Source organism: Anguilla rostrata, chromosome 13, assembly GCF_018555375.3.
Source record: "Anguilla rostrata isolate EN2019 chromosome 13, ASM1855537v3, whole genome shotgun sequence".
In the NCBI taxonomy this organism is placed as follows: Eukaryota; Metazoa; Chordata; class Actinopteri; order Anguilliformes; family Anguillidae; genus Anguilla; species Anguilla rostrata.
In genome coordinates this window covers 40,687,136-40,698,324 of record NC_057945.1, presented here as the reverse complement: position 1 = coordinate 40,698,324, position 11,189 = coordinate 40,687,136, and the positions used below count along the sequence as shown (strand labels likewise).

At 42.8% G+C, this 11,189-nt stretch overlaps 1 protein-coding gene across 1 annotated transcript; it reads right to left on the bottom strand.

Annotated features, from left to right (window-relative positions):
• Nucleotides 1–2,871: 2,871 nt before the first annotated feature.
• Nucleotides 2,872–10,700, bottom strand: LOC135237441 (bcl-2-like protein 15). The gene is made up of 4 exons (XM_064304584.1): nt 9,995–10,700; nt 7,846–7,961; nt 6,541–6,759; nt 2,872–4,160 (listed from the first exon to the last, which is right to left on the bottom strand). The coding sequence occupies exons 1-4, from the start codon at nt 10,104–10,106 to the stop codon at nt 4,140–4,142; spliced, it is 468 nt and encodes a 155-aa protein (XP_064160654.1). The 5' UTR covers nt 10,107–10,700; the 3' UTR covers nt 2,872–4,139.
• Nucleotides 10,701–11,189: the final 489 nt, after the last annotated feature.

The window sequence follows — 11,189 nt, the reverse complement described above, 5'->3', positions numbered from 1 at the left end:
TGCCAAAAATGTTGGAGTATGTGTTTTCTGCTCAGGATATCAAGCACATCACATTGCCACACCGCCACAGAAACATTATGATATAGGCTAACTTTAAGATGCCTCATAGTTTCACACAGAAAGTAGTCAGATGGGCAGATCTCACTGTTCGATAACCAACTTCTGTGTCAGTCTCAGTGCACAAGTCTTAATTTATGGCGATTTCCTCTTTCATCTGCTACAGGAAACAAACAAGCGCCTTGGCGAGCAAGGCGATGTAATCTGATGTTTGAACAAGTTTTCACTCCTATTCGCGGGCAGCACCTCCTGGCACAAAGATTAGCCTAGACCACACCGGCCTGGCCGCTCTCCAAAGCCCTTTCTCAGGACGGAGAACACAGACAAAAGGAGAAGAACGTGTGTGCCTTGGTTTGCCTAGACGAACCCCCCCAATCACGGGAAAGGTGACCTCTCACACACGAGTGCTGCTTCTGTGCTCTATAAATAGAACATGTTGCGCAACTGTGCCAGTCAGAAGACTTTTACTTTTATTCAGCTCCTCAACGAGAGTCTTCACAACCCCCTCCTCGTAGGTGGGGGCTCTCAGCCTAGTGAGAAATACTGTGACACATCCCGCCTCTGTGATGTTATCTAATATTTACTATACAAGTCATTACTAACATGGTGAAACTAAGTCAATAAAACTGAAAACTACCCTTATGACAGTTATTCGCATTTTCAAAAGCAGAAGACAGCTCACCCTCCTTCTATATTCTTTGCTTAGTTTAAACAGGTAGAAAGTGAAAGTAACAGGTAGAGAAGGGCACACAGTTCAAAGGTTGCCATAACCCCCCAACCCTGCGTGCATTATGTTTTTCCATAACAAAAACATAATACATGCAGGCCTATTTTTCTGAAGGGTTGTGCCAGGTAGCAATTGAGTCTAATACAGACCAACAGGAAGTCTAGCAGGTGGTGTTACATCGCCCTCTAGTGGTTACAATGAAAAAAGGATCTGCTTGACATAGCCAGGCCCAGAGCCATAGATGGCTATGTCTATGGCTCTGGCCAGGCTCAGGCCGCTGTTGAATTCAATGCCACAGAAAGAGACCAGTTATAGTGCAAGTCAACACTGAGACGAGATGGATAACTAAAGTGCAAATCAAGATCCAGACCAATTCAACACCCAGTTCAAAGCAATGTTAGTCTGACTGAAGACCATTACTGGAGTCATCAGAATCAGAATCGTATTTTATTGCCAAGTAGGCTTACACACACGAGGAATTTGTTTTGGTCAACACAACGAGGCAGCCATCTGCGGCGCCATCTTATTAGATGAGAAATGAGAGAACAGGAGGAAGGAGGAGGAAAAAAACAGTCCTTTCAATGAAACGAGAGGGCACTCGTTTCATTGAAACGAAGAAAAACCTCAGCACATAGCAACATCATAAAAACATTACAAACATTACAACAAAACTCGAAGACTTGCACATGTGGTGGGGGTAGGGTGTCGGGGAGGGGAAGTGTCGCAGCACAGACACTGGGGGGAGCGCGCAGCCGCTCAGGCGCATCGCATCAACCCTCAGCAGACTGCACTCAGCAGTCATCTTAGATAATGCAACCACAATACATGTCCGAATGTAGCCTACTGTGTTAAACAATTTCAAAAGACAATACGAGTCGCTGGTGATTCAATAAGGAAAACGATTATGAATAGCCTCTGATAAGACAGACTCCGACTAGTGAAATTTCAAGTGCATTAATTCCATACCGACGGGAGAATTGTAGCTGTGAGATAGGCCCATCTGAAAATCAGTGTCTAAGGTATGGACAGACATTTAACTCGTAATAACACTCTCCATCAACGCTTTCGTTCGTTTTTTTAGTTCTTGGTTAATGCCGTGACTCAACTATTTTACAAGTAAGAAACCCAGAAGGCCATGAGGTTTGTTTGCACTCTCGCAGCTAGCTAATATACAACTGCAGTGGCCTGCAACTAATGAACACGAATTTGTGTAGCTAGTTACTTTCACCACAGAAGGTCTTTACCTTTCGTTGCAGTCTAACTTGCTAATTTAGTAGAGCTAAGCTAGTAAAGCTACATTACGTATAGCCACGCTATGGCTTTCCTTACCTCAACATGTAGAGTGAATCCGGAAGTACTTCCAGCGGCCTGTTGATCTTGCAAAGCGTAGTGCCAGGTACGAAAGAAACGGAATAATAGGTAGGCCTAGTTGGTGCGATTTCGGTGTCGTGACAGCGGTGGATGAATGGTTGTAAATGACGTGTAGTGTGGTTCACAAGGTTAATTGAACGTTCGCTCACGTTTTATTGCAAATTAAGTGTCATTAGTTGACGTTGCTCTCAGGCGCCCAGTTTAGTAAACGAAACAACTCATGTTCACTAATATTTCACTATATTTTAGCTATACCAGTTTATTTTGAAGGTGACTTCTCTTATTTAGACACTACTGGTCTCGGGAAAAACAAAATAGGAGTACTTCTTGTTGTCTGATCCAACTTTAAAAAAACAAAAACAAAATCGGGATACTGGGCGTTACACAGAACTCTTCTTTCCAAGCATTTTATAACAAAAAGTGTCTTGGATGGAAAAAAGATGTTGCAATGAAAACATTTTCAAAAATATTACTTATTTTATTCTTATTGAATGTCCCATATAGTGTAGGTTTCAGCACAGTCGACTCTGATTATAGAGAATACGACCAGTCAGGTGAGTCCCCTACAGAGGACAAAAATGATGCTGGGTCTTAAAAGGATTAGCAGATAGCTTGAGGTCTATCAAAATGTAAAGTGACTGAAAACACACCATAGATGTGCATTTCTAAATGAAATATGATGTTGATACAGGTCTCATTTACAACACAACACAGTGTGCACCTCTGCTCTAGTTTTATTAAAACATTATTTAAAATAACAATTGATACACAAATTGAGAAAGACAAATACAAACCATTAACATGCTAAAATAGCTTGGTCAAACTCCAAGGAGAACGATAAGGTGACACAGACTAAGACCCAAATGCTTCTCTAAGAAGGCCTACTGTGGAATGTAATTTGCACAGCCTTCGTCTGGCTAACTGAAGTTCTTTCCTATGACATGGCAGTAAAATGAAGCATTGCAAACTTCCCAAACGAGAAGTGTCTGTAAAACAAGCCTCTATATGAACAAGACTGGCCAATACAAATGAGACCACTTCCACCGTGCTATTTCACAAAGTACAATTCATGAATCTAACTTATTAATTAAACAAAATGAAAAGTCTAAACTTCCCAGTCATTTTCCTCCTACGGGTTAAACTAAAAGCGTGATGTTACTGACAGCAGATTGGATTGATTTCATGAGGTCTAATGTTGCGGATGAATTTACACAATTAGCCATTAGAGCAGTTAAACATGTAATTAGACCAGTTGTATTCAACTACAAAACTCTTCATTCTCTAAGTGCTGGTTTGGTGAATTTGGGACACTGAACAATATTACATATCACCAGTATGTAATGCCCTGAAAATGTACTGCAGTTTCACATCAAAATTAGATAGTAGCCCCCTAGAAACCGAACCAGTGTTCTTTCTGGGGCACCAGGTGTTGAGTGGACGCCCCAGAAAGGACGCATCCCCTTCCCTTCAGCACCGGAGCAGGGGTGTCCAGTCTTACCCCGAAAAGCGGCAGTGTGGGTGCAGGAATTTTTTTTGTTTAGCCCACCACTATGACACCTGATTAAACCAACAAATTGTGGTCTTCGGTCAAGGCCCGGATAAGTGGAATCGGGTCTCTGTGTTGCTGGGCCAAAACAGAAACCTGCAGCCACGCCGGCCCTTTCCGGAAGATTGGACATCCCTGGATTAGAGCTTTTATAAGAGCCACACACAGTTTACAGTCCACACCTGTAGGGAACCAGGCTTTGGACAGCAAAGAGGGCTGTGTGTGGAAGCACACAAAATCAAATTCACAGTCTCAATCACAGCAATGGATTAAAAAAAAAAGCTAGTCTTTGTAAACAGGTTCAGTTCCCGTCTCCTTTTGAGTTACAGCGGAAAATGACAATTGAGATTTTTTGGCTGGGAAAAATGTTATTCCTGAGATTTCAGACACCAGACGTGTTTGAAGAACTTCCCCAAAATCCGCTGAGGTGATGAACTCTTACTGAGAGGCGACTTCATCCTGAAAACAAGCAAAAACACTGTTGCAAATACTGCTCACGGATTCAGCGACATACATATTGAAACACTTTGTTTAATTAGCGTTAAAGACGACAGCTTCCTGGATATTGTAGAAAACATTCAGGAATGGGACTATAATGAAATATTTGGCATCAGATTACACTTAGTTTTAACAGGGTATGCATTCAGGAAGAACCTCAAGGACACACACATTTAAAGTCACCAATCAGGGAACACCCTATCTTGAAAAATGAACTGTAAAAAAAAAAACTGAAAACTATTTAAATAAAACTGATAAATATTCAGTATAACTTGCCAAATTGGACCATAAGGGAAAAAAAATTAAACGTGAATGAAAGAACCTTTCTTTCTTTTTTCTTTTTTTTTTTTTTGCAGAGAATATGTTCCGATTAGCCAAATGCATTTTTATTGCATTCTCTGTTGTAGATCTCAACAGCTCCAAGTATCTGTGTTGAAATAATCAAAAATTTACTGAAATCACAGTGACCATAAATAAATAAAACACCTTATTCTCTCTACTTGGGGGGAGGGGGTGTTCTGGTAGGTTCTGTGCTTTACTGCTGAGAGAACGCAACACAGAAACAAGCCTTCCTGGGCCGGGTTCTGGTCCCGGTGGTTTTGGGGGATTTTTTTCTCTTAGATTATATTTCTATGTTCCCTTTACACAAAGTCACCATTGATTAAAACGTGATCAAGGAAGATTTTTTTTCTTTCAATTTCCTGAGCAAAGAAATTAAAAGCAACCCAGAAACCACAAACCGGTTCCATGATCTTATTTACTGAAACTGCTCCAGCAGTTTGACCATAATTACCTTTCACCTGCAATAACTACTTTTCTCCCCGCAGGTCTGATTCATGCTAAATATTTACAGAAGTCAAGAAGAAGAGGAACAAACTTTAACACGATGACAGACGTGTGAAAAACGGGTGGGGAACGAAAGTGAAAGACGTCTCATAACCAAAACAAACTATTAGAGTCCTGCTAGAATTTACGCCATTTCAACAACATATAAGTTGTACAATATACAAGTTGTATTTACAGAAATGTACATAGGTGATGCGTTTTTAAATATGTTAAACATATTGCACAATGTGTGACTTTACTTTCAATTTACTCTTAAATTAAGGTTATAATATAAGGTTATGTAAGGTTATATCACAAAGGGTATGACTGTAGTAGACTGACAGTCTACCTGAGGCCTTTATGACCAGAAACCAGCTGACTTATAGCCTTCAAGTATGCAGCTTTGCATTTCCTCATAAGGAAACCCTCACTGTCTCTCTCAGGGTGTCGAATTATGGGATGTACTTTTTGAGCATGTTGCGGCGATTGTTTCCTAGGTGTTACCGAGTAACCCAGCATTGGAAATTTACTGTCAACCTGAAACGCTTTCCTGGAAATGCTTGTTTATGCAAAGCCTCGTGATGCCAACACATGCTCTGCAGGAGGCAGTCCACCTTCCTCTGGGTTTTTTTTCTTCTTCCTCAGTGTATTTGTCTTCCCTTTTATTTGCAAACCACGGCATCATGCGACATCAAAACAAAGGATGAGGTTTCCTCCCACCCCCCCCCCAAAGTATTTTATCAATGCTGCATTTCTGTCCTTTTCAGGGTTAAGCACATAGAATTATTCCTTCCATTCCCCTGCTGGTTCTCTGCTCAACAAGTAATGACATTACTGTATATTCAGCCAACTGCCATCAATTTCAGCCGAACGCGCATTTCAAATAAAACCCGACTTCATCTGACACGCATGCAGGAAGGGGAGACGAAGCACCCAGCAGCTATAAGCGAAGAGAGCTGCAGTGTTTCAACTGGTTCAGCTTTAAATTCCATTCAGCTCAAGGAGCTTCAGAAGATGTTCCACTGAGATGTGCGTTAGAGGCTGACCACAATATAAATATAAACGCACCGAGACTTAGGCTTTCCTATACGCACATATGCAGGGAGCTCATTTTGGCAAGTGCTCAAAAGAAAACACATTTACTAACAAGTTAAAGTGAAGAAATTTTTCTGATGGAATCCTGGCCAATCAAGTGGCTACTCTACTACTGGCCAATCAAGTGGCTACTCTACTACCGGCCAATTAAGTGGCTACTCTACTACCGGCCAATCAAGTGGCTACTCTACTACCGGCCAATCAAGTGGCTACTCTACTACTGGCCAATCAAGTGGCTACTCTACTACTGGCCAATCAAGTGGCTACTCTACTACTGGCCAATCAATTGGCTACTCTACTACTGGCCAATCAATTGGCTACTCTACGTGTGAGATGTTTCACCCCCCCCCCTTCCTGACCAATGAGCTTTCAGCACAGATTTTTCGGAGACAAAAAAGAGAACTGCCGAGTCAGAGCTCACCCAGCCGCCCTGCTGTGAGACCCAGCTGCCCAGGCGGGTGGTCAGGAAGTTGGCCATGGCGTCCTGCACGGCCACTCTGAGGTCTGGGCACTTTTTCTTCACGTACAGCCCCAGCATGACGGAGGCCTTGAGCAGCTGCTTCTCCTGGGCCACCTCCGGCCCGTCCGCCATCCAGCTCTTACACAGGCTGTCCACGCAGTCCCCGAAGGCCGTCGCCACCTGGGGTCAGTCACACACGCACGTCACACACGCACGTCACACATACACACATCACACACACACACGCACGTCACACATACACACATCACACACACACGCACGTCACACACACGCACGTCACACACACGCACGTCTCACACACACGTCACACATACACACATCACACACACACACGCACGTCACACATACACACATCACACACACACGCACGTCACACACACACACGTCACACATACACGCGTCTCGCACACACACACACCCACATGCACACACACACACACACGTCACACATACACACATCACACACACACGCACGTCACACACACACAGGTCACACATCACACACACACACATCACACACACACGCACGTCACACACACACACATCACACATACACGTGTCACACACACACACACACACGTCACACATACACACATCACACACACACGCACGTCACACACACACACACGTCACACATACACGTGTCACACACACGCGTCATACGCACACGCATCACACACGTGTCACACACACGCGTCACACACACACACGTCACACATACACGCGTCTCGCACACACACACACCCACATGCACACACACACACACACGTCACACATCACACATACACGCGTCTCGCACACACACACACCCACATGCACACACACACACGTCACACATACACACGCACGTCACACATCACACACACACGCACGTCACACATACACGTGTCACACACACACACGTCACACATACACGCGTCTCGCACACACACACACCCAGATGCACACACACACACACACGCGTCACACACCTCACGCACACACACACATGCATCACACGCGTCATACGCACACGCATCACACACGTGTCACACACACGCGTCTCACACGTGTCACACACACGCGTCTCACACGTGTCACACACACCCACATGCACACACACACGCACGTCACACATACACACATCACACACACAACACACACACACACGTGTCACACACACGCGTCATACGCACACGCATCACACACACGCGTCTCACACACACAGAATATTTGTTGCCGTTTCAGGAGCAGTGAGGGACCCACCTGATCTTTGGCTGCCTTTTGGACCTTGTTTATGAGGGGCCGAATCACCTTTTCGTCGTAGTCATCCCCCAACTCTCGAAGCTTATCAGCAATCAGCACGGGATCAAACGGATCATCTGCAAACACACACATCAGCACCTGAAAATTAACTCAACATTTTGTAATGAAAATTATGTTATTTTTTTTATTTTTGTTTTTTTTACTTTGGACATATTTAACTATACAACAATGGCACAAGAGTGATGTTTCAAGGGCAAAATCAAACCACATTTATTTTAGCTGCTGGCAACATGACAAGATGTGAAAATAGGATCACATGTACTGTAAAGGTGCAAAAGTTCAAGCTGCATAATTTTAGCTGACACTGCCTCACAAGGATAACAAGCCAACATATTATACCAGTGTACACGTCTTCATAATTATTCTTCCTGTTGTCTAGTTTTCCTTTTTTTTAAACTCACACAATGGACCATTTCAATTCAGACTGATTGAAATGAATACATACATATATATATACATATATATATATATAATTCTTTTTTTTGTCATTCACAAGATTTAATTGTTGATGATTTTCAATTACAATGTCCTGTGGAAATAATGACTTTACAATTTTTTTTTGGTATTCACCAAATGACAATTCTAAGGCAGTTGCTTGGATTTAAAAAATATATATTTAGTCCAATAAGACAGACAGATACAGACACTCACAGACGTACAGTGATAACTTTACGACTGTAATGTAAATTGTGGAGGTCACGCAGGCACACAGATGAAGTCACCTCCAAAATTAACGCCTCCCCTGAGAAAGATAAGCAATAAAGCTTGCATAAAATAAACAACACGGGTAATAAAATGTCACTGTACCTATGTGACTGCAAACACACTCTATTTATTTTTCATTGGTAAGACTAAATGTAGTTCGATAGCAGCTCGCCTTTAGGCCAGAATTTGTATGGGACATTATGGCGTGATGCCCGTAGGAACAGGAAGGAAACCTCTTGACACTGAGTCTCGAGACGCACTGAGACCCCGTATTCTTAACGGGCTAATTAATATTGAAGAATCATGTACTTAACTTAATATAAATAGATATATCATCATATGACTGTGTATTCATGTACGTAGTTTGCACATATAACCTATGCATACATAATCACGCTTTTTTAAAAATAAAGACTTATAAAGCGTTACCGTTGACGTCATGACATCTACAAACAGTGGATGTGCAGAAAGAATCGTTCCGTACATCATGTAGCCTACCCTTAAGAACCGAGGTCGCTTACGTAAATACAGTGCAGGCTATACATTACATTACAGGCATTTAGCAGACGCTCTTATCCAGAGCGACTTATACAACTTTTACATAGCATTTTTACATTGTATCCATTTATACAGCTGGATATATACTGAAGCAATTTCGGTTAAGCACCTTGCTCAAGGGTACAACGGCAGCGTCCTACCCGGGAATTGAAACTTTCGGTTACAAGCCCAGTTCCTTACCCACTGTGCTACACTCCGCATACGACGAACAAAGCACAGTTCCAATATTAATATATCGCGTGCTCTCCCGATGTGCATATTGTATTGAAGCCATGGCGCCAATGTTCATTTTTAGTTATTTCTTACAATTGACAACCTCTCGAACTCCATTTGAATTCGGCATTTTCTATTATCGCTTTCAATGCGCTAAAAATTCCGATATATAGACCTAATCAACAGTTATTTTCTAGCGAAACATTAATGAGTAAGCTACTAAACACCAACATAAAACTATCCATGCGTTTGTCTCGTAGGCAGTGACCTAACGTGCGGTTTACAAATATGTTTTACATCACATTACAGGCATTTGGCAGACGCTCTTATCCAGAGCGACGTACAACGTTTTAATTCAGTCACAGCGTTCAGAAATAACTTCCATTAGCAAATACGAATAAAGCGGACTGCATGGTGCTTAAACGGAACAGTGCGAAGCAGCCGAAATTTGGTCCAATTTTGCAAACGCATAAAGGAGTTAAAGGCACCGGTGTTCGCCGTCCTGCGCGGAAAACAGCTGATCGTCAGTGACAGAGCACTTGTGCTTCGTTAATCATTATTATAAAGATAAAACGAGATGCAACCCGCCGGTCCGAAATAGCAGAACACCTACCGTCTCCTACACCGTCCGGCTCAATCAATCCTCTGTCCTCTATCGATCCATCTTCTTCAAAAAAACAACTAACTATAAGGCGCGTCTGATAGTCTATGTCTCTAGGGGCCATTCCTATTGATAGTGTTGAGCTGTCTATCGCCAATGCGCTCTAATGCAACGAGCAACTGGCCGTAGGCAGAAAAATATCCTACTTCCTTGTTCAATGCTGTTTATGCTGCCGTGGAAGCTGGGCGGACGGGACACGCCTTAATTACGCTTTTCACTGGTGGGACAACGGCAGATATTTTGCTTCGGTTCGCCTCAGGAGTAGGCCTAAATCGATATTAGCCAGTTACGCACAACAGGTTTTCCGTAAAAACTCTGTAGCCGGTCTGTTTTACTGACAAGTTGCCCTGCAGCTACGTGTTTCGTTTCATCCGGTGTGTGCCCCGATTCTTGCAGGGCAAAGATGAAGTTTCATCCGCTTGCATCAGAAAATTCCCTCCATCATTACACCGTCTAGCTCCTGAATAGCGAGTGGCAATATCGAGGGTACAGTGAACGCGGAAAGGCAGTCAGAAAGTTCGCATAGAATGTAGGCTGAATTAACAATATTAGCTACTTAGCAACTAAGAAATTAAAAACTACTGTTTTAAATATTTGGAGCCACGCTGTTAGCAAGACTACAATAACACGAATGTTATCCTGGACTGAGCACGTGTCCAAGCTCATTGGATAAGACTACTGCCTGTCAATTATATTCGCCCTCCCTGTAGACTGATACCGTAATAGTGGGCGTTTCTCAATGTCCAGAATGTGAAGTTGGGACTTGAGTTCTTGTGAAGTTTTCTTTGGAGACCGCACTTCCAAGAACACGAGACTAGACCAGAACAGATACTGATATAGAGAAACACCCCATCTATGTACGAAGCACGAAGGGGAACCGTAAAAGAATCAGGGATCTGATTGGTTTAATATGCCGAAACTGGTGCAATGCCATTGGCCGTAGACCTCAGTGCGGTTAATGCAATTTGCGGTGGAGTTTGTCCCATGCTTCAGTGGTATCCGCGCGAGTTTAGAAGTCCTGATTTCGACTAACGACAGGACTGTTTCGTTGATATATTTTTCTTTAAACCGCATACATATTTTATGTTTATATGTATGCCTTGATGACATAACGGGAAATAAGTTACGGCCATTCTGATTTTTGGAT